Source organism: Stigmatopora argus, chromosome 22 (assembly GCF_051989625.1).
Source record: "Stigmatopora argus isolate UIUO_Sarg chromosome 22, RoL_Sarg_1.0, whole genome shotgun sequence".
NCBI classification, from domain to species: domain Eukaryota; kingdom Metazoa; phylum Chordata; class Actinopteri; order Syngnathiformes; family Syngnathidae; genus Stigmatopora; species Stigmatopora argus.
Genome location: NC_135408.1, coordinates 8,760,142 through 8,785,357, shown reverse-complemented (window position 1 = coordinate 8,785,357; position 25,216 = coordinate 8,760,142). Strand labels below are relative to the sequence as shown.

Here is a 25,216-nt window from a genome sequence, read left to right as displayed (position 1 = left end):
TGAACTGGGAGATCCGGTAGCAGATGAACATCCGTGAAAATAGATTGGACGCCTACTTGTGTTAAACTCATTTAAAGTCACATGATTGGGCATTTCTGTAGTTGAGCCCTAAAAAGACCAACTCAAGTGGCTTGAAAAATTTCACTCAGCGCACTTTTAATAAAAAGTGCGACACAAACTGGTAAAAGAGTCATTGCGATCTTTGTGGTACAACATGAATAAAACTTCCCCAATGTTTCCTCTCAGCCTTCTTGACATTCCAACCTAATTCGTCTACAAAGCTCCTTATTATGGATGTTCATGCTCGTGCAAATGTCAAAGGTATTTTCGCCGAAGGCAGTTTGTTTCACATTTTTAAAAGCATTTCTTAAGGCCATAATTCTTGTCTGCAAATGTCCTTTAAAGTGAAATGCCACTGTGTATTTGTTCTTTAATGGTTGACCTCCACCAACCAGATTTTCATAAACAGAAACAGTTGTGAGCCAAGATAGATAAGGCAATTTGTTGACCACCAACTTTAAAGGTGTAAAGTTTAAGTATCGTGAATGGGATGTACAGTTCTAATCTATTTTTTTTTATGTTAAATCGAAAGATACTTGAAGCTTTCGTGGACGTGATGAATTGATTTCATGTCAAGGGATGTTAACACCCCGTAGTCACAAAACCTATCACGTGGTGGCCGGCAAAACCTGGAACTTGTCAGTCGCTATCAATGTCCAATCTGTCATGTTTCTTATTTCATTCTTATGCTGGGAATTTCAATTATCGATGTAAAATATTGCTACACGTCGCCACCTGGGAAAATGTTACTTTTTAAAAACAAAACGTGTCTTTTCACAAGACAATTCAACTTGGAAAGTCAACTTTGTGTGACCACTTTAGCTTCCAAGTCGCTGTCCGTTGGGATGGGCTCCAACACCCCGCGGCACAATGTCCGCCGGTCCAGCGGTGAGCTTTCATAACAGAACGCGACCTCTGAACTCCTTCGGGGTAGTCGAGTCTATGCTATAACATAAAGGGACAAGCACAATGATTGGAACAGTGTGTCATTCGGCATCAGGAGGGAGGGAAAGCGAGCGAGAGAGCGACATGTCGATGCTGTGGAATAAAAATTCATTCATCCGTCCCTTTTCTACAGCACTTGCCCTCTTTTCGAGGGTGATGATTTTAAGCCAAGATACGCAATGGCGTCCAATTGGTTGTGACGCCGCCCGTTTCGCTGACATTGGCGTCCGATCCCTTTTGTGCAAAACAGATTGGAGGTTTATCGCCGTCAAAGCGTTACAATATGCTAGCGCCGCCGCTCGAAACGAACGTTAGTAATTGGAGCGATCCCGCCAATTTGCAGGGAGTTGAAGCTTGTAATGAACTCATTGGCTGCTACTTGGCGTCCAATCCGTTTTTTTGACTGGGAAGGGTGAATCAAGAATCGGTTCGGGCGCCTAGCACCATCGAGTTATGAGCATTTACAGACAATATATTCGACATTTATTGTTATTAATGGCAGGTAAGGAAATATTTCCTTGTTCATTTATTTTTTCTAATCTAAAATGATAAAAAGGAAAAAAAGGACATCATTGAAATGATCCCTTTTCGATTATTTTAAAAAAAGTTTTTTAAAAATGTTGTTATTAATGCTATTTTATGTATTGTTGATCAAAAACTGTTGCTTTTGGACCAGTGGTGGAGTTGCGGTGGCTCGGGTTCGATTCCCACTCGTGTGGATAGCATCAGGAAGAGCATCTGGCGTAAAACTCGCCAAAATCTAACAAGCGATTCTACGGTTTCGCCATGGCGACCCCTGTGGAGAATAGCCGAAAGTCCACCACCAAAGGCGCAGCCGACTATAAGCCACACTTCCCCAAAATTTGAAAAGAAAACTGCATTCACCGCACTGGAATCTAAGCCGCAAACGTTACAAAAAGTAACGACTTCTAGAAAAAAAAATCACTCCAAATGTTTCAAACAAACATTGTTAGTCCTCTGCCAAATATTAAAATTGAGCCTCCATGGCCCAAAATGCAATGCATATGTATTTGTTTGTTTGTTTTGTTTTAAACAGTGCACACATAGTGCCCTATGAAGGGTTAATGGCAATGCATGCACGCACATGCAGGCAGGCTGCACGGGAAAAAGCAGTCACTTTGCTGCAGTGCGCTGACGGGATACACACACGCACACACACACACACACACACGCACACACGCACACAAACAGAAAACACACGCAGAGTAAGTGAATGCTGAAAAGCAAAAGGAGATTTGAGCACACGTCCAAGAAAATGCGCTAGCGTCCAAATGACAAGACCCTGACAGGACATTCTCTCATTCATCCATCCATTCATTCATTCATTCATTCATTCATACATTGTCGGTCCTCTCAAATCCGATGCCAAATAGAAGAAGCTGTGTTAGTATTCATTCTCCCCACTTACCGATCTGAACGCTGCTGGGGAAAGCAGCCAAGGACAGTCTCCACAAGCCCCAAAATATCAACAAAAAGCAGCCTCGGGAAGAAACGCTCATCTTGTGGCGGTTACAAACTGATTGGAGTCATTGGAAGCATCCGCTTCTCATTTCAAGCGCTCGCGGGGCAGGTGCAACATCTACGCCGAAAGAGGAAAATCATCACTACTCCCCCCACCCCCCAAAAAAAAGAAATACAAGAGAGCGTTTAAATATCCATGTGGGGCTTCTCTCGTCTCCTTTCCTTCCTTCTTTTGCTGTTCCTCCCTTTTTTTGGGGGGGGGGACCGACCAAACTGCGTCCAGTCCGGCGCTGGAGCTTTGCGCACCGCGCTGCCGAAAGGAGGAAGAGGAGAGGAAGAGGAGGAGGAGGATGGATGGGGGGGCGTGTGTGTGATGATGGTGGTGGTGGTGCATGTGTGGAGGGGGGAATGAACATTATCCAGAGGCGGCCAGTCAGCCGTCTGGATGCGGCACACTCGTGCGCCCCCGGAACCCGTGTGCGGACGATTGGTTGCCGGTCTTTTGGTCGCGGTCTTTTGGTCGCCTCGACCGCGACAACGGGCGACCAAAAGACCGGCGACCAAAAGACCGGCGACCAAAAGACCGATGACCAAAAGACTGGCGACAAAACAAGGTAAAACAACACGGTCTACGCATGAATAAAAGCCAACAATGGCCATGAGCAGTTTCACTGAGCCAACGTGTGAGTGTAGAAGAGTTTGTATGTACATGCGTTGTCCCTTTAAGAAGCGACGTCAGTCAGGGTCTTAACAAGTTCTCCAACAAAAAACAATAAAAGTCCGGGAAATTTGGAGCTTTTCTTTAGCCTAATAATTACTAGGGCATTAAGTATGACTAAATAGTAATTCACAGTTTGTATTTAGGGAATTTGAGCAACGATTTAAATGGTAATTATCACTTGCGTTCCGGGCGACCAAAAGACCGGCGACCAAAAGACCGGCGACCAAAAGACCGGCGACCAATCGACCGTGTACTCCGTCCGGAACCAGGACCGGACAGGTGCATGCGTTTTTGGCACTTTTACCCTTTAAAAAGGGCAACTGACTATTTAACAGTCTTTAAAAAATATATATACTAGGCATGTATCTATCATTTCTTTAAACGTGAACCCATAAAAACATACCTTTCAACGTCCCCTTATTAATGATTGCGATAATAATCCGTACAAACGCAACGGGGCACATATTTACTCACATAGGGCGCACCTAAAAGTCTAAAATTTTCTTCAAAGTGGACGGGGTGCCCAATCAGTCGGTGCGCCTTTTATATGCACAAAATTCAAGAGTGTGGAGATGTCGCTGACATTGCTTGCTGACACGCTATATTTACCATATAGTGAAAAGGCGGAAGTGACTGACACGCATGCTCAAATCACGACAACATTAGCAATCGGCAATGACGTTTTTGTCTGCTACCGCCAAATGGCCGTCAAATACACTTCCTAAATGGGTTTAACGTGTTTTTGCACAATGAACGGCGGCAATTACTCTGATGGAATCCCGTACGGCTTTTCTCAGGCAACATCACAGGCCACTCTCAAGGAAGGAAACCCCAGCACGCAGACATTGTCATCATGCATGAGTGTCTGCGACTATCTCGGCATAAAAAATACAAAAAAGCTAGCACTTAAATAGGGAAAGGGCACCCTACAAGAGGATGAATCAAACCTTTGAGCTTAAAAGCCTCTAACAAGAAACAATTTCCCAAATAGCTTCCAACTGAAGCTAAAACGAGGCCCCGTTACATCACTTTCTGGACACTTAGCGTCTGCTCGCACAATGTGTTGGAGAGAGCTTACTAAAACAATATGATGACAGATATGTGGCCCGATGATGTAAGGAGTCCATTCGAAAGCATTTAGAGAGGAACCGGGGTGAGAAAAAAGGAGATGGAAATACATCGGACGCCAGAAAATGTGCACTTAACGTGGCGCCGGCCTGGGCCTTCTCTTCTCACCCAGAGCTGGAAGCGAGCTTCGGTGTCCTCCGTCGTGGCCGAGAGCCAGGGACGCTCTTTTCATTGGCTGACGGAGGAGGTCGAAGCTTCTGCCAGGAGAGAGCAGCCATCGGAGAAGGTGCTCAAAAATGAGCTTTTAATAAAAAGGGCCATAGAGAAAATGGAAGTTTTCTCACAGGATGTCATCTTATTTTGAAACTGTGATGTTCCCATCAATGGTTGTGTTTCTGGGTTTGTTCCGGGCAATTATGTTGTCGTGATCGTTGATTGGGGGGAAATAAACAGCACTATAAAGGGTAAATGATTTAAAATGAATAAATATAGGTGAATCAGAATGGAAAGCTGACATCCAAATATGTGGACATGACATTTTGGGTCATGTACCCCTCACAAAATGTTAATATGATGGCCTAAATGACTCAAACTGTAATGTATGTTTTTTAATTAACAAAAAATGCTAGCCATTTAAAATGATCGCATTAGACGGACACCAAAATCCATTAAAAGAAGGCGCAAAGTCTATAAGTGGAAAGTCAGTCAACGCTGATGAGGCTTCTGGTATGGTACCCCTCCCCATGAATAATCCATGACGAAATATAACGTCAAATTGAACGGCAAAAGTCTGGGAAACCAGAGCCATAAAAAGGTCACTTCCTGTGGATTTGGAGTTGCTGCCTATTCATTTGCGGACATTTCTGGGTCAAGCGGAAATGCCCGCAAAATAAACTCATTGGCTGCTATTGATAAATAAACGAATGTTCATTCGCCGGCACGCTCTTACGTCAAATGGATCGGACATCTACTCGTGATAGTCGCTTTTCAATTCACAGCAGACGGTTGGGGAGAGCATTTTTTGGGCGAATATCGTAGAATGATTTCCCGCGCAACGCACGGATAACGGTCAGATGACGAGGTTCCCGCCTCCCGTCCTGATGTCATCCTGGCCAACGTCGCCTCGGGGGCCGTAAACAATTTACGCAATTAAAGGCACCGGCTGAATTGGACACGCGTGGGACAGGCGGTCTCTTTGACCTCAGCGGCGTGCGCACGAGAGAATTCATTATACAAGAGCTCGCCTGGTGATTGATCACTCTGCAATTATCTTAACAAAGCGATGCAGTCGACAAAAGTCCCGACGCAGCCTGTAAAATTGCCCAGACAATGAAAAGCCGCTTGCTCGTTTGCATTTCCGCCACAGGTACGTGCAGACTGTAATGTGAAAATACATTAAATACGACTTTTGTGGCCCTAGTAGGAATATATTCTCATAGAATCAATGCTGTTCTACAAATGCAGCTACGGGCCGAAACAAAATCAAAAAATATCATTGAATGGGGCCTTCGCAAGAGGCTTGAGTTCAACCTATAGTGTCGTACCTCTCGACTTGAATACATACCTGTCAACATGACATACCTGTCAACCTCTGCCGATAACTGCCCTTATAAATGATTATGATTCCCCTTACAAACCCCCAAAAAACCTTACAAACACCGTACGGTGTTTGTAAGGTTTTGCACTAAATTCAAAATTCTGTAGATGTCGCTGTATGACGCTGACAGCTTGACTGTCTGGGTACATTGCTTACTGACGCGCTATATTTATTTAATGAAAAGGGGGACGTGTGAAAGGGGAATATCATGCTTAAAGCATGACAATATTAGCAGTCAAAAATGACGTTTTTGTCTGCCACCAGTGAACGAGACGATCCGGCATAGAGCCGAAATGACTAAAACGAGATTGGTTTTACAAAAAAAACTGACTTTTTAAATAAATAAATGAAAAATGTTCCTGCACAAAAGTTGTTATTCGTCGTACACAATTTGAAATGCTCAAAAAACTTATAAAATATGGGAAAAATGTATAAGTTAACAGGTATGTGAACACAATGGAGCGAGTTAGATAAACAGCGCTTTGCCTTTAATTTAAGGATCAAAATCTTATTTTTTTTTAAATTCAATGTAGGAAAACTGTGTGGAGTTTCACTATTTAGTTTGACATAAACATCTATATTTCTAAATCCAATTATATAAATTTCGCTAGCTAAAAATGAAGCGCAAAGGCAGCAATTCAACGTCGTTTAACTCATTGACGGCGATAGACGTCAATGGGAGGCTGCTCTTTTGGGTTTTATTTTTGTACGCAGGAAGCTGGCTTTGTTTACACCATTAAGGCATTCCCACAGTGGATTCTGAATGAGCTGGCAGTAAAATGTAATGAATAGGATTTTCCTGGGAGGGAATCTGCAAGGTTACGATCTGACGCCGCAAGCCTTGCCTTCTTTCATCTTTATCCTTTCATATTTCTCATGCTTTTGTCAGGGGGTGGGGAACCTTTTTGGGGATAGAAAATAGGATTCTACGTAGGCACGTCATGCCCTTCAAGCCGTGAGGAAACGTTTTGGAATGTATAGCTGGAGACAAAAATAGAGCAATTACTGTATTTTCTTGCATATTCGCCATATAAGCCGTCTCATTAAAACTGCCTTAAAATGGTCAAATTTGACAATTTCTCTCGTATAAGCCGCCCCCTGATTCACACTTTTCGCCCCCAAATTCATGGTTTTAATAGGGAGTACAAATGTGTTATTTTGAAGGGAAAATCTTAAGAAAAATCATTGCACGTGGTATTTCTGAGATAATGTATCAATCGATTGCTGGATTGCACATTCCGCACGTAGACAAATTAAAAAAGGAAGTCATGTGAGCAGTACAACCAGGAAGTGTATCCGTAGGGGTCTCGTTTGTCAGATGGTGGCGCCCTGAGCGAGCAATGGCGGTCATAATTAAGTGAGTTTTTTCATGTTTTATGCAAGACAAGATACATTTTTTTTCTTGAATTTCATTCATAGACATCAAATTACATTTTGTTAAGCGTTTTATCTTTTTATCTTTTCTCTATTTTGAAATAAATGACCATATCGGCCGTATTGTTTCGCGTTATGGCATTTCGTGCATGTCAAGTCTAATTCGTGCGCATAATAAACCGTAAACTCGTTTCAGTCATCATTTTTTAGTGACAAACACGGCGTATATGCGAGAAAATACGGTCCCCTTTAAATGGGCCGCTAAAGGGTCAGATGACAAATCCCAGTCAAAATGGATTGGACGTCGAACACTAAAAGTTGATCCGAGTACAGTTTCTCACTCCAAATGAATTGGAGTTTTATTACCATCCACTGAGATAATAGTTCTTTGCTGATCACCCGCTTGTACGCTGGACTCACCATTTCAAGCAAGCGTCTTCCTCCGCCAATTTGAGGCCCGCGTTGGCGTTCTCACGGGTCGCGCCGTAGCGCCGTCTGCGTGCCGGAAGAGAGAAATTAGAAGTGGACCAGAGGAAGCGGCGTCTCTTGACGGGCGCGTGACAGCGCCTTTAATCACCACAGCCATTTGTGCCATCGGCACAAAAGACTCACACACACGGCAGTAAAAAAGCAAATACCGCGTTAAGACCGAAAATATTGTACGGTAAGATGCACTTTTGATTGACACTGACAAAAAATATACAGGTAAATATGTGTACGCAGTATTGCCTTACATTTTTGGGAACTTTTTCCAGATCGGTTTACTCAATGGAGTCATTCCATTCGTTTAAAGTTCGTGGGGTGCTGGAGCCCACCACTGCTGACTGTAGAGTACATCCTGCAATACACAAAAATAAATCAATCCGTCAAAAAAACAAAGTAAAAGTGTTGTTTACAATATTTATTAAGCCCAAAAAGCAGAGGAAGTGACCAAAAAAGCTCGACGGGGATGTTAAAAAATATGAGGGTAACTGAGGCAGGTGCCGCAGGGGAAGGATAAGAGTCAAAAACAAAGCCAGGACAGAGAATCAAATGGTATAGATTTATAATCACACAAAAAGAAACAACAATGTATAAGAGGCGGCTGAAATTGTACATTGAGTAACAATCATTCTGATTTTTGCCGCATTTTTTAAAACCCCACGGCGGTAAAACGGCAAGAGCCAACGTGATTTGAAATGAGCACAAATGGACGAACGGCGCTGAGCTTTTCCGAGCCAAAAAGGTGGTATCATGCAAGTAATTGACCTATTTGCAAAAGTCACCCGCTCCTGTTGTTCTTCTATTGGTCAGCCCGCATGGCAGCGTCCTGACTCACCGCTCTGTGATTCAGACGATAACCGCCAGCACTTTTTATTTTTCTTGCTTTCAAGGCTTCTCTCCTCACCACCAATGTGAATGTGGACGCAAATGTATTTCAAAGACAAACTTATTGGCTGCCACGGACGCGATAGACGTCCCGTCCACGTTGAACTGGGAGGACTGGCCTCCCATTCGAATTGGATTGGACGTATTTCGCCATCAATGACAGGCTCGATAGCAGCTTTCCGAGTTGAAATGGATTTGATGTCTAATTGCCACTAAATAAGCCAAAAATAGGACATTCCAAAAATATCGACTTACTTTTGCACCAAAAAAAAATCTCCAAAATATTGTCCTACTACAGTCATGATTTCTCGTTACTTTCTATTTATTTTGGGGCACTTTTTTCAGTTTTGCATCACATTCCGATGATTTTCAGGCATTCCCAGATCACTACCTCATACCTGTCAACCTCTGCCGATAACTGCCCTTATAAATGATTATGATTCCCCTTACAAACCCCCCAAAAACCTTACAAACACCGTACGACGAGTCGACTCGTCGTACGGTGTTTGTAAGGTTTTGGGGGGGTTTGTAAGGGGAATCATAATCATTTATAAGGGCAGTTATCGGCAGAGGTTGACAGGTATGCTACCTGCACAATTTGGGGTGCTTCCGATTCATTTTGGAGCATTTGAGAAACTTTATTTTGGTAAAAAACAATGACTGCCAATACTAAAAATATGGAGCATTTTGTTTACTTTTTGAAATATCGGTATGTCATCACAGTACTAGGATAATGCTCCAAAAAATCAAAAACAAATCCAAGTTGGTCCCGTCTGGCCGGACCGAGTGCTCTAATTTTAGCATACGTTCACTCACATTAACTGATGCCAATTAGACCTTTTCACACATTGCAAAATGATTTTCCACGCTTTATTTAGGATCCTTCCCGCAGCAGCGTATTCAAATAACAGTGGCCGACAGGCATTAAATTAAAGCCCAGCCGTTTTCCTCAAATTAAACGCTGTTCTTTTGGTTCCGCAGCACTTACCAAAAACACAGCGCACAAAGGTAAAGAGTTAAATTAATAGTGACTATTTATGTCTAAAATGTCTTTTCCTGTGTCTGTATTCTCACCCTCTTGCTACTGTGACAGTGAAATTTCCCAAATACGGGATGAATAATGTTATCTAATCTAATCTGATATGGAAATTCTTGATGTTGATGCAATAATTTCATAAACGCAAGTTTCTGTTTTCATCGTACAAGAAAATCATTTACACTAATTAAGAATTTTTTTAGAATATAGGTGTCAAAGTGGCGGCCCGGGGGCCAAATCTGGCCTGCCGCATTTCTTTGTGCGGCCCGAGAAAGTAAATCATGAGTGCCGACTTTATGTTTTATGAGTAAATTCAAATGAAGACAATAGATTATAGGGAATATTTCCAGTTGTTCCCCTTTTCAAATCAATAAATGCATTTTTTTAATCCCAAATTTTATTTTCTTTCTTTTTGTGTTGTTTTTACTTCAAAAAGCATTTTTTTCTATTTTAGTTCTATAACAATGATCCAGTTCTCTTAATCCGATTTTTGAAAAAATATCTAAATATCTGAATATTTCGGGCTTTTGATCCAGTTCTCTTAATCCGATTTAAAAAAAATATCTAAATATCTGAATATTTCGGGCTTTTGATCCAGTTCTCTTAATCCGATTTTTTTTTAAATATCTTAATATTATATCTAAAATGTTTCCTCTTTCCCCTTTTATTCTTCACTGTAAATAAGCAGATTTTTTCCTTTGTAAATGAAAAAACAAAAGGTTAAAACTGATGATAGATTTAATATTTGCCCTCTTTTTTGATAAAAAATGTAAATTTATTTTTAAAAATCCACAAAAAAATAGTTTGACAGCCCTGTTTTAGAGTGTGCTAGCCTAGCATGCATGTTACCCGGAGAAAACCCACGCTGGCACGAGGAGAACCCACTGGGAATTGAAGTCTCGATCTCAGAACTTTGAGGCGGACGTATTCGCCAGTTTATATTCGAAAAAATGAAGATAAAAGATGGCAATTGGATTGAAATGAAAAACGGAATGATTTCTATTCCAAGGTGACCACTTGCAGTTAAAATGAAATTTTCCAGTTTAAATCAACATGCTTAATTAGAAAAACAGGACAGGAAATGCCAAACCGACTCATGTATTTTTAAAAATCTGCAATGAGGCTATTAAATATTAACCGCCATTTTATTAAGTGCTTATTTATCGAGCAGGGCGGAACGCGAGCATTCATTTTTAACCAGAGCGCCTACAGGAAAAGCTGGAATGATGGGGTTATCGAGAAAAAAAAATGAGACTAAAGGAGCTGAAAAAAAATCGTGCGGCGTCACTCGCTCGCCGGCGTACCAACTCACTGGACTGGACTATTAATAGCCACGAGAAAATGCCATTGCCGTCAAAACCGCTCGGATCAGACGTTTCCCGTGACGTCACCTGAGCGCTTTTGACGCCGTGCGGAATTTTTATCTATCGCTCTGACCTGCGCGTCAGCCGTTTGCCATTGGTCGGTGCGTGACACATGACTTTGGGACACCAGGTCCAATTAATGGGACGTTTAGGGTTGTCAACGATCGGTCGTATATCCGAGAAGTTACGGTAGTTGACATTCGTGTGCGGTCGATTGGTCGCCGGTCTTTTGGTCGCCGGTCTTTTGGTCGCCCCGACCACGACAATGGGCGACCAAAAGACCGGCGATAAAACAAGGTAAAACAACACGGTCTACGCATCAATAAAAACCAACAATGGCCGTGAGCAGTTTCACTGAGCCGACATGTGAGTGTACAAGTGTTTGTATGTACATGCGTTGTCCCTTTAAGAAGGTACGTCGGTCAGGGTCTTAACAAGTTCTCCAACAAAAAAACAATAAAAGTCCGGGAAATTTTGAGCTTTTCTTTAGCCTAATCATTACTAGGGCATTAAGTATGACTAAATAGTAATTTGCAGTTTGTATTGAGGGAATTTGAGCAACAATTTCAATGGTAATTATCAATAACCTTCCGGGCGACCAAAAGACCGGCGGCCAATCGACCGTGTACCGTTGACATTTCAAAAATTTCTGGAAGCATTAATTCTCTTGGGAATATTTAACAACTCTGAACTTTTGTGATTACACAATAAATGGCAGTTTGGAACTGTAAACTGATAAGAAAAAAAATCATAAGTGCTGAATTCTACTTTTAAGACTTGACTACAGTAGCCGAGATTACAGCGCTAACTGCGCTATTTCCCAATCGGTTCCTCCGTATCGTGCCGAGCGAGTGAATCAATTCCACGCAGAGAAGTTCATTTTGCTCCGTTTCAGGAGATTTTTTTGTCAAAATGGGCTCAATTGAAAGCCCGCCAGCTAAACGTTGGAGCTGACGATGATGCGACTCCAGCCATAAATAGCAACATGCCTCCCCCTTTAGGCCAACATTTACAGCCCACACCCCATCGGTGTTGTTTTTTTTTCCAATTCAAGGCTGGGCCTAATCCGTTGCCGAGCTCAGCTGAAGCCGGCCGGCGCCCGGGTAGCGGCCAAGGCTTTGATCCGCCGTAACAAGAGCAACCCAACGACAATCGCCACACGTTTTCCAAAGCCTGGTCGCCGTCCGCCGGGCTCCGTCCCCCCCGATGGCTTGTTCCGCATTGTTCGATGGTCCACCCGTGGACCCGTTGGATTTAGTCGGGAACAGAAAGATAATGTGCTTCAGTTGAACTGCTACAAATGGGCCAGCATTAGCAAAACAAATGAGGATTTGGGATTTGGGTTAGCCCAATCCGGACAATGCAACACCCTTTTTATTTCCAATCAATGTTAGCAGATAAGTAAATTAGCATTTGACGGCTACGGTTTTGTTTGCCACCGCACATACAGTCGAGTGGCTTCAATTCATGGAGCGCACCGTCATTTCAGAAAATCTCAATTAATATTGGCAATTTAACTAGGTCTACATTGTCTTGTGTGTCTTATGTCTGTCTTGCTAGTGAAACCAAGGAAATTTCCCCAATATGGGATGAAATAAAGTTCTAATCTAAATCTAAATTTCACTTAATTTCATGGGAATGGCAGCACCATTCCTCAAATGATCTTTTTTTTCTGTCCAGAGAAAATTAATGAGTTTCCAAAAGAAAAAAATGAAATACATATGGAAACTCCAAATTAGATTTCAAAAATCCCATTTTCAGGAACAATCATGTTGTGAACATTCAACAAACTACCACCACATGATTCAGGTCTCAATCATGGCCGATGGTTTTTGTTCTGTCCAATCATAGCGACTGCTTAGGGCGCCATCTATTAAGGGGCGCACGAGAGACAAGAAAAGTCTTTGTCTTGGCGTTATTGAACAGCAGTTCCAATTCTTTATCAGAACAATTGATGCAGATTACTATTGTTTACAGTTTAAGCGAAAAAAAAACAACGGAACGGATGAAAAAAAACGTAAAAAGGTTGTCGGAGCGCCGTAAATATTAAGCCAGTTGTGCAGGGCCTAGAAAAACGACCTTCCCTTTTCCGCAACTTAATTTCTTCATGAGATGGCGAGAGCTTCTTTTCTTTGAAGTTGGATTCATTCCTATTGAAGGAGGACATGTTTTTTCATGAGGAAAAAAAATCTGTTTTTAGCGCTTGGAGAATTTCTTCAAACACGACTTGTGCACAACGCACAGCGTGTTTGTGTGTCCACACGGCATATGGCTTTGTTTAAAGGAAGTCTTCCATGTTTGAAATGGGCAGACGGAGCCACGCAACCCCGAAAACAAAGCCAAGTCCTCCGAGGAGGAAAAAAAATATGTGGGTCACCCTCACGCTCGAGAAACCACGGGTAACTTTTGCCTCTCCATTTAAGATTCCAACCTCATTTTCTGTATGATTAAGAAGAAGGTTGGTGTGGAAATATCAAATCTGTGGCAGTAATTGCCCCGGCAGGCAACAGATGCGCTTTCAAGTGCTAATGCGAGAGGCGACGACGAGCGATGCGAAGCAGGAGTCAGCACTTTTGCCGGCTGGGGGGAACGCAGATAACAAGCCCGCCGCAAAGTCACTTAAAAGTCGATCCGTCTTTTGGGAAAGTTGGTCGCGGAGCGCATTCGCCCTGAGAAATCGCGGCTTATTTTGCTAGTTTTGGGACGCCGGGGAAACCTCCGGAGTGTCCATCTTGTTGGAGCTTTGACCGCCGTGCCAAAAGTTCTGGCGTTAATGGTCTGCGGGAGAAATGAAGCCTGTTTGTGGCGAATTGTGTTTGTGGATTTACGAGGTTTCACGACATGCATGTCTATTGATACGCGCACTAGTCGAGGATTTTGTTCTGTCAACAAAACGTTGACTGAAATTATGAACCTTTCAATGTTACCCGACGACCACCACGTGTGCTGAGGTGTTTGCGCAAAATTAACGACCATCTGTATTTACGAGGAAGAGCTATGGATAATGTTTACCTATTAATGATTGATAGTGGCCGAGCGAATTCGCCCGCCCCTTGAAATTACAGGCTCAGATACAGAACATAAATTATCCATCGGCTTTGAATCAGTCGCCTCTGAGGCACCCTGAGTGAAGAATATAAATTGAATAGAATAGGAGGGCCAAAAAGGAGTGAGGGGTGCTGGAGCCCATCCCAGAAATTTTGGTTATCAGGTGGGTGACACTGAATTAGTTTTACAAAATGTCTAATGGACTTCTTCAATGTCTAATTTGAAATATCACCCAAATGAGTGATTATATTAGTGCATGTCGTCTTTTTATGCGCATATAAGCCGTACCCTCGATTCAGTCATCATTTTTTGGTCTGAGAAATGCGGCTTATATGGGAGTAAATACGGGATACAATTTTCACACATTGCCTGCCATTGATAAGAATAGTTGTCCAGATTATTTAAAGTGGTCATTTAACAAACACTGTATTAGGAAGCGGCTCATAAATTAATTCAGGTCAAGAAGAGAGACGATAGGAAAGATTAGGGTAAAACAGGACAGGGTTATTGGCTGCCAGAGTCTCACAGTTGGATCTGATTGGACTTGTATCGCCGTCTGTGGCAACCGAGGATAATCATGTAAGTAGTGGTAATGGATTTATGTTTTGCTCACGCGTTTCAAACAAGAAGGATTTCATGCAAACAGTGGAGCGGAAAATACAAAGTACTTGGCAGGGCTTCCGTTTTTATCTGAACTGCCCCAGGATTGTCACCTGAGTTGGCCCAGAGTTTTAGAGAAAAAAAAGGGGGGCTGGGGGGGGTGTAGGAAGGTTGGGGGGCAAGCATTTGGCTTGAAAAAAAAAAATAATAATCCTTGGACTGCACTGGCAGCATTATAATTAGTTTCAGGGAAGTGGTGTGTTTAAGGACGATAAGCGAGCGTGAGTGGGTAAGGAGGAGTCAGCGGCAGCTTGCTATCTGGGTAGAGCAGGGGGCAGCAAAACACCCTCGTAACTTTGAGAGACAGAGGTTGTGTTGATGGCGGCAATGGCAAAAAAATACCCCCAAAAAAACAAGTGCGCCGAGTTAGATCACTATCTGCACATTCTCCAAAATTGGCTGCTTTTTTGCATTAGTATTTCTAACGGAGGCGTCAAACCTATTTTTGTCGCGGGTCACGTGGTACTTAAGGTTTACTTAATCATGTTTGAAGACATAAATATTCAACTTATTGTCTGCCATTGATGACGCTAAACGCCCAATCCACTTGAATTTGACGCTTATTAATTCTAAAATACGTTTTATTGATTGACAATTTTTCCAAAAGGGGTAAAAAAAAAATATTTCTTCTATATTTTTCTTTTCCATAAAAACAACACAAAAATGTCAATTTATTTTAAAAGGAACAAACGGTAACTATTCTGTCATTTTTGTATTGAGAAACAAACTCAATGCAAATGCTTGACTTTTAATGCAAAATGAGTTGTCAGGCCAGATCTGGCCCCCGGGCCACCGGTTTGACACCCTAGCGCTAACTCATCATTCACGCCGCATTGCGACGGCGCATGTCAGGATGCGCCCGTCAAATGATCTGATGAAAGGAGGCAGGAGGAGCATGGAAAAGCTGAAGTGGCTTCTGGGAAATTGCACGCCGCGATGATTTTCAACACGGCAAGACTGATATACAGCGGATCGAGCACCGCCCATGATTGCCACGGGGTGTAAACGTGCATATTTAGATCTTCCAGATGGTAAACACGGCGGAAACCGCCGGTTTCCCCCGCCGAGACGGAATCAATGACTTGATCTCTCTCGGTCGTCCGGTCCGTTGGAAGCGGCTGGGACGTCGATGGCGGTCAATGGCGTGAGAAAAGAGTCTGGGGAAAGTAACTGGCTGTACGGCGGGCGGGCGGACGGCCGGACGGACGTAGGAAGTACATTTGCATTCGCGAGCTCTCGCTCACATCCTCCGGAGACTCCCGCATGAGCGAGCTTCTCGGTCTCTCTGAGGATAGGCACTCAGCGCACGTAGCGGTGACCTTGTCCTTTTCGCTCGCTTGCCAGGGCCGAGTTTAAATACAATCGGGCCACTTGAGAATTTAGCGAGCTGGCCCTCGCTCTCCACTGTGCGGAGATCCAAGACCTTCCTCATTATGCCAATGAAGCTAAAGATTCTTAAAAAAAAATCATAAGGGCCAGGATTCCACATATCTGGGTACTACATAGAGTAGGCCACAATATCAACATTTAGTTTAGCCTACCTTGTTAAATATGAGGTACCGTATTTTTGCACATATGCTAAAAAAAATGACTGAATCGAGGGTACGGCTTATTTGCGCACAAATTAGACTTGACATGCACGACATTGCAAGATGACGGACGAAACCATCGTACCTAGGGATGACAAACTAGACCGCTATGGACACGCTACCTGGTTGTACTGCTCACATGACTTCCTTTTTGAATGTGCAATCCAGAAATCAATTGATACAGTATCTCAGTAATACCACGTGCGATGATTTTTCTTAAGATTTTCCTTTCAAAGTAACAAAAAAGATGACTGAATCGAGGGTATGGCTTATATGCGCAACTGCAAGGTGACAAAGACAGGCATATTAACTGATATTCACCCTAATAATGTGCTTTTGATACATACAGTATCTCAGAAATACCACGTGCGATGATTTTTCTTAAGATTTTCCCTTTAAAGTAACACTTTTGTACTCCCTATGAATATGGAGGGGAAAATTGTGAGTCAGGGGGGCGTCTTATACGAGAGAAATTGTAAAATTAAACGATTTTAAGGCAATTTTAAGGGTGCGGCTTATATGCAGGGGCGAGAAAATCTGGAATTTCTGAGTGGCGTTCAGTTACTTTGGGGCATGCTCAGTTCACTTCTTATTGATTTGGGGCTAATGAACAGGAGGTTGACCCAGGAATGTCCCCAAATAACTCAAAATCAACAGAAAGTGACCCCCAAAATGCTCCCAAACCCGTAAAGACCGGCTTTGAATGGAAACGGATTGGACGTCAATCACCATTAAAGGCAGACCATGAGTTGAATGAATGCCCGACCGAGCATTCATGAAATGAAATTCAGAGCAAAGCTCACGTTGAATATCTTCTCTGTAAAACGCTGTCGTCGAAGCGCGGCCTCGGCCGGTCGAGCGAGCGTTTTCAAATGTTTTCTTCGGAGTCGGTCGCCTTGTCACAACTCGTCTTCGTCGCTCTGGCAGAGGGTAGAACAAAGATTACGAGGCAACTGGGAGGCGTATCTCATCGGGGAAGACAAAAGTTTTAGATTTGGCATGGAAGCCAAGGTCTAATCCTCTTATTTTTCTGTTCGAAATTCTTCAAATTTTGCAAGTTGTGCTTGTACCGTAGTTGATTGCACTCAGAAAAGCACGCAGGAAAATGAAATACATCGTTTGATGTACCGGACTCGGGGAAGGGTGCTTGAGTGTACCGAGGTGATTTAAACAGAGCGGCGGTAAGTGAGTCATCAGGAGTGCAGCCACCTTGTGTGCGTTGCGGTGCGGTGCCGAGCGGAGCCGTTGGTTTAAGTTCCACACATTGTGTACACGCTGTTCATTCATCACTGGAAAGACGGGCTGTTTTTCTTTCAGCCATTTATCTCAATTTCCATCGCTCCATCCAATTTGAACGCGTGCCTTCTGTCTTAATGGCACATTGCCGTGAACGATGTCGAAAGAGGTTTACGTTCATTGACCTTCTATGCTTTCCCTCCAGGGCCGGTTTTTGCAACGGGCAATGTGGGCGACTGCCCAGGGTGCACTGGATTTGGGGGCGTACAAGTGCCCACCCTCAATTTTTTTCCATCATGTTACCAGTTGTCGCGAGTATTATCCCTCGTGTCAAGTTATTGGGGGACACCGTGAGAAAAGTGTCACAGAATCCAGTTAAAAATGGGGCAGCACATTTTTTGTTCTTCTGATGGAGTTGATGATTACGCATCCCAGAAGGCCAGGAATGTTCCGTTTAAGCTTCAGTCCAATCACCCAAAACACATGAATGCCAAGTGCAAAAAAAGGCAAAATACATCTAAACCATCTACTACAGGAAGGGTGTCAAAGTCAGGTTGGTTTGCGGGCCGCATTAACGACAACTGGATTTCATGTGGGCCGGACAATTTTAAATATACTATTTGGATTATTATTTTTTAAATCAGATTAAAAGAAAGGGATCAAAAGCCCTAAATACTCCATTTAAAAAAAATCTAAAACACTGTTTATTTGAGCTTTTTTCTTAGTAAGGGAAAACGTCTTTTAATCATTTGTTTTTCATTTAAAAGGAAACATGTTTTTCTATTATGTTCAATATTAAAGTGGAAAACGGAAAATATTTTTAGATATTACTTTTTTAGATTTTACAAAGTGCTCTTTGAACTAAAAACACAAAAAGAAAAAAATTGGATTAAATTGCAATTATTGATTTAAAAAGGGGAAAATCAGGAAATATAATATACAACTATAATCTTCATTTGAATTTGATCCTAAAACAGAAAGTCGGCACTCATGATTTACTTCCTCGGGCCGCACAAAATGATGCAGCGGGCCAGATTGGGCTCCCGGGCTGCCACTTTGACACCTATGTACTACAGTATAAGCACCAAATTCAACTGATGTCAAGTATTTTAAATATTGTATTATTCAAGTTTTCCTATTCTAACATTGTGATTGTTTGTGTAATTGACATTGCTGTTCAAGTTAGCTTGTTTGGTTATGAAATACAGTCTCGGGTTGAGTGGTCGCTTACCATCAGAAAGCGATGACGCCCAGTGGTGGAAAAACAGTTGACCCGCCGCATCTTTTCTCCACACTCATGTCTTTGAAGATCATCAGCGGGCGTCCGAGTGGCAGCTGATGTCATGGCTTGTGTCAGCAGTCAGCCAGCGTGTCAGCTTCAGGCCTCCACGCTCTCATCATGCAAGTTTAAACGCTGCGCTCGCCGCTCACGTCTCGTCTAGGCAAAAGGTGAGAGCGGACCTTTTTATTAAACTCATCTATTTCTCTGCCTCCATCTTTCAGTCATGAATTGAAATATTCAGGTAAAAAAAAAGGAGTGCTATATAAGAAATGCACTTGAATTATGAATGGATGGTTTCCTCTTAGATGTTGCACCAATTATTGGCAAACTGGACTGGAGTTAATTTAGCTTGTCTCTGTGTCTCATTAAATTGGCTAATAAAGTAGCCTGCCAGGGAGTATAAATCCAAATGTCATAAAATACGGTTTTATTTTCAGTCCCGTGCTTAGGATTAGATTATGTAACGATGCAATTTTGAAAAAAAATCTGCATTAGGTGCTATGCCAGGTTTACTGTTTACACCCGTCATCGGAAAATATGCAGAAGAGTGTTTGATTGGCATCCCCGATGGGAAAACAAAATGTCTGCCTTTCGCTGTGAGAAAAAAAAACAAGCGGAAAGTAGCATCCTTCACACACACGCACGTCTATGTTTAATTCCGAGTGAAATCTCTTTAGTTCGGCGCTCTTAATTAACGGCGGCGAGATAACAAGCGGGGAGTTGCAAATGCGGCCTGGGAGCGCTCGGCCAGCCAATAAGACGCTGCCGAATAATTCTCTCTTTCATAGAAATGACATATTTGCGCTGATTTCCATTGCAGCGCCGAGCCTTTGTTAGCCGCGCAGTTCTAAAGCAGAACGTGTCGACAAATGCATTGTGGACTGTGGATTTAATTGCTTACACGTGTCGTATTTAATGACGCACACCCACATTTCATTTATTTTATCTACAAACCTACAAATGAGACGTTCTGAATCAGTAAATCGGGCCCGATCTCATTTTCAGAGGATCGGAATCGGGTAAAACGAAAAAAAAGATCGGGTTTTTCCAAATATTGAAGTATTGGCTGCCATTGACCGCAATAGTCAAACTGGATTGGACGCCTATTGCCAAATAGATCAAATGTTGATTTGGGAAGCGGGTTGTTGATTCCAGGTTATTTCAGAGTGACTTGCTGTTAATTTTGGGTCATTTGCGGCTGTTTTTCAGGGGGCTTCTGTGAAACAGTTCCACCTTAATCCACCATTTTGGTCCTTCCTGCTTCTCTTGAGGATTCTTCAAAATGACAGACACACCAATTTGACTGGCGGAAGTAGGACAGACGACAGGAAACAGATGAGTCAGTTTTCACTGGCTGGAATCTTACGTCGAATCGCGTTCACGTCTCCATCTGGCGTTCGCCGCCCCCTCACGCCATCACAGCTGTGAATGGCGAGCTTTCACTTTGCTGCTAGAACAGGACTCCAAAGCAAAACGTCTAATCGTGCGGCGAAATGACTTTTTCGTCGGAGGACGGCCAATCTATTGGAACTGGGACGAGCCAATTGCCAACGACGATATTCGCCTTTCCACGGGCGCCATTGTGTTACGAAAAAGCCTTTGATTTTTCCATTTATTTTCTCCACCTCTCCCCGCGACGACGCAAATCGAAAAATCAAAGTGTCATTGTTTGCTGCTAATTGTGGGTTATAATTGAATATAATGCGAAATCTCTCGCCACCACAAAAGGAGTAATCCATTGGCCCGCCCGCTTGTTGGAGGGTCTGAAGGGAAGCCAGGCTTCTCGGCTCGGCGCCCTGCAGACAATCAATTGGCGAGATCTTACTGGCGGATTTGGAAAAGGCCATCACGCTCCAAATACAAAATAGTCGCCACTATAGACACACTAGATGATCCTATTATTACACTAATCAGATTGATGAAATAAATAAATGACCACTTGAACATTGCGTTCATGCTTCTTCAGTGGACCTTCTTTCAATAAAAAATAAAAATGTTTTTTCAAATAACCCCATTAAAACGCGTGGTCCAAATATATGGAAATTACATTCGGGTTCATCTTGGCCACAATATTAACATTTGGCGTAATAAAGTCATAAAATTAATCAAATTCAAGTGAAGTCAAATTGAATTAAATCATCCAAAAGATTAAAGGTATTTTATGGTTTGCTTTTCTTTCATATTATTGAACTATTTCACTGCAATTGACATTTATAGATCAAATATGACATACTGTCATGTGTCAGTGGCATTGACAGTGGTAGACATCCAATCAAGAAGGGTCAATCCGATTGGACGTCTGTCGTCCCCAATGGCAGCCACTTCGTTGAATGAGTGGCTTTTGAAGGGTTAAATAAGTAGTGTTTTGTTGACTTGATGGCAGCAACAAAAACCATGGCTTCAAGGTCAAGGATAATAGCCTATTAAGCAGCTAACTGGATTACAAGCAGCCATATTTGCACGGTCATGGAGAGTAACGAGCCGCCATTCTGCCTTTAGTACATTTTTCTCTCTTTTTGTACACAAGAGACTTTATTTTTGGGTGACAGCTGACTAGCGGATGATTTCCAGTCCGATAGCCACGATTCCAAATTTTTCCTTGACGTGCCATAATCCCGACGGACAGATTTGTCCCGGAATGGCGTTCACCTCGCGTCTCGTTTCTAATAAACGACTTTATAATCGACCCCAAAGAACGCAGGCGGAAAGACTGGGAGCGGAGAAAGGGGCCGCCGATTAAATCCCGAGCTAATCGAGGAGTGATTACGTAACTGGCCGACTCAGGGTGATGTCAGCATTTTTTTGTTCAACTTAATTTTGTTACCTTCTTAAATGAATCCCTCTTTTTTTTCACAACTGAAGGTTTTCTCGATTTTTTGTGAACATGGATGACTATTAAGTATCGTAATCGAGTTGGCATGAAAGTGAACCCCTGATTTAGAGTGTTCAACCATGCATGTTCTTGGGAAACCAAAGTACACGGAGAAAACCCACACAGGCACGGGGAACTCACGCAAACTCTACAGGAGAACGCCGGAACCCACCGGGGATTGAGCCCTCCGTCCTAGAACTGCGAGGCGGATTTTCTCACTCAAAACCAAACACTTTACTCTTGTCATTCTCAATGAATATGTTTGATTGTAGGTCAGTGAGAAAACGGTGAATCATCATTCAGCCAACTGCTTGGAAAGCAGTAAAAACGTTGGTGTGTGAATGTGTGTGTGTATGTGTGTGTGTGTGTGTGTGTGTGTTGGTGGCGATGTTGAATATGAAACACAAATGATGAGATGAGTCACAGGAAGCCAAAGAAGACAAAGCTGTCCACATGAGTGCTTTGAGCCGGACACACCAGGGGTCTTATGCGTGTTTATCACGGGAAATACTACACAAAAGGGCTGACGAAGAGAGTGGGTTATCTTATGGGGTAGGTCACAATGAAGCCTCCACCAGGTTCGGGCGACGGGACGTGTCCAAATGACTCAGATAGGACACGGTGCTAATGCCCTTTAGCGACTTCTCCCCCAGAAGAGGAGCTGTCGAGGATGACGAGCCTCTCAACGGGCGGAAGAAGAAAAAAACGCATTTAGACGGATGGATACCCTTTGCAAGTAGAAGGGACTCACAGCATCTAATTTATATGGGGATTTAGGATTGAACCTTGTGGAACACCGCCAATCTATTTAACCCTTTGTCATTCCAGTATTTGTCTTACATGGGCATTAAAGGTTTGGGAGCTAGCTACTCTTTGATTTCAGTTTTTAGAACGATAATGCCGTTTATTCGACCCATCAAGGCGGTGCAAATGTCTCTGAAATCTGAGTTTGGTCGGCATCTGAGGTCTGTTTTCTAAAATGGAAAGCTAACCAGAATTTGTACGCATGTCACAAGCCATCTATCAATACCATATGCTAACAGCGTGTAAAGTTGAGGCAAACACCATAGCAGTCGACTTCATTTTGTCCAATTTGCGCTATACTGAAATTTAATTATCCTCCTTTGCTAGGCTGCTTTTCATGTGAACAAAATGATTAGCATCCATATTAATTCATAAGGACATCTGTCATCCTCGTCTTCCTTCATCAGTTCAGCCGCTTTCTTTGTCCTTCATGTTCCTTCACCATTTCTTCTTCTTCTTCTTCTTCTTCTCCTCCTCCGTTTACACTCCTCTGCGTAACCTTGCAGTTTTGTCTTTAATATTCATGGCGACCGTACCCGAGGGGGATTCTTCACAGTGTCTCTCTAATTTAAACCAGATAAGCTTCATCATTCACACGCTGACTTAATATGTGTCACGTGACCACAGGCGTGGTGAAGGGAAGAGAAGATGCAGCATCAGTGGGGGCTCATTTCAGGAAGTCTTTCATCCACGGGTGAATTCCAACAACCTTTTTTTATATTGTAATAGCATCTGATACTACAGTTTCATTTATGACTGTTTTATCTTATTTATTTTTTTGCTCCAGACTACATGAATTCCATCGGTTTTAACGTTCTACCTATCCTCAGGGCCCAATCCGGCAGCATTAATACACTGCTGCATGCATAATATAATGAAAAGAGATGACTAAAAAAAATTGACATTGTGAAAAGTAACCAAAAAAGTAAATTCAGAAGCACAAATAGTAACCTTTTAGAGTCCAAGTGACTATTTGGGGCTTTTCCCAAAACTTGACCCCATCGAGACCTGGCAGCCACTTACCTGTACATCACATTTTGGTTCATGTTATTATTTAGAATAGTTTTTTGTAATAGAGCCAATCATAAAAGCAAAATATTACAAACCCCAATGACGCTCTAGAGTAGATTTTTTTAAAATATTATGACGTCATAGTATTTAATTCTGAATAAAACTGAATTCAAACTGGAAGAATAGTTGTGAACCCTCATCTTTCAGTACCGAAATCAGATTGGACAACTAGCGCCGTCAATGGCAGTCAGTGAATTCAATGAATGCTAACGTGAGGGTTAAAGGAAATGAGAAGTGACGCTTTTATGTGCAGCGAATTAGCCAGTTGGTCCATGCAACATTGCACAAAAAGCAATCTTGTGCAAGTCTACGGCAATGTTGATAGCATGAAATAGTAACTGAAAGTTAAAGCTATCTCGTTAATGAAATAAAACGGTTATAACTTGTCTCTTTTTGAGAACATATCTCAAGAGTCCACATACAGACTGGCGTATCCGCTGTCATCTGGCCATTATGCGCGTTCTCACCTTGGCACGTTATCTTTATCTTTTCACTTCGCTATGCTAAGGAGGACATTTTTGTATTCCGGACACATGTTGCCAGAGGTCCTCTTATCTTTTTTCCCCTTTGAAAGCCAAAACTGATTCTGTGGTTGAAATAAGAGGGAAAAATATTCCAAAGGCGACTTGTGTCACCATACTAACCGACCGATACGACTAACTGCGCCGATGCTGACAGCCGCTTCATCTTAGTTATGAACACGAGATGACATGCGATATCCTTGGTACGTGTCCATCTATGGTTGCAGTACTGTGGGCATATTGTTCCTTTGTTAACTCTTTCAGTGCCATCGACGATTCCAAGCGTCCAGAATTTAAAGGAGTTTGTCAATCGGAGTTGTCTAATCCTCTTAAAATGGAGGGCTGGCGGTGAATCATCCAATGTTACTATTTTTGAAATCCAAATATACAATCCTTGAATCAGACTTTAGTTTCTGGGATCAGGCAAACAAATGACATGTACAGTGGTACCTCTACATACGAGCAGCTCTACCTACGAAATGCTCTAGATACGAGGAAAATTTCGAGCAAATAATTCGCTCTAGATACGAGAAAAATTTCGAGATGCGAGAAAGCCAGGTGGCCATGACATGAGAGGCTGTTTATCATTGTAGCGCACTGTCTTTTTTGTCGTATCTCTTTCGTGTATAACAGATATCTACAAGCACTGAACGATTTCTTCACACGAGTTTCTCCTACACATGGACCAGAAAATGCAAAACGCGCATGTGCGGGCAAAAAGAGAGCTTTCTGGGTAATGAAGTATACTCGTGCACGCAACACCGATAGCCAATGGCACCCTTTCTCAGAATAAAACTTCATTACCCACAATCAATACGTGGGTAGGCTGAGCTGTTGCATTTTTTCAGTGTTATTTCTTCCTTAGCCTGTTAGCTCCCGCGATCGCTCATTCAAGACTACTTCTCGTTGGCAAGTGGTCGTGCGTTATCCTATTTTGAGGACATTTGTGTGCATCATTTTTGGAATATTTTGAAGGCAATACAACAGCAAACAGCCCATCGATAGCGAACGTGAGGGTGGAGGCGTGGCAAACCGCTAACCCGGAAAACGAAGGTAACAAAAGACTAAACTAGAATTCAGTTTTGTGTAAAGTTACATTAAACGCATGTTTGAGTGTG

At 42.6% G+C, this 25,216-nt stretch overlaps 1 protein-coding gene across 1 annotated transcript in view; it reads right to left on the bottom strand.

Moving 5' to 3' along the window:
- gria4b (glutamate receptor, ionotropic, AMPA 4b) overlaps positions 1-2,825 on the bottom strand; it is a 60,948-nt gene extending 58,123 nt beyond the window's left edge. Inside the window, exon 1 of the mRNA XM_077592481.1 lies at positions 2,435-2,825. Within this exon, the coding sequence (XP_077448607.1) occupies positions 2,435-2,525 (91 nt within the window). The 5' untranslated portion in view covers positions 2,526-2,825. The remainder of the gene's footprint in view (positions 1-2,434) is intronic.
- Positions 2,826-25,216: the final 22,391 nt, after the last annotated feature.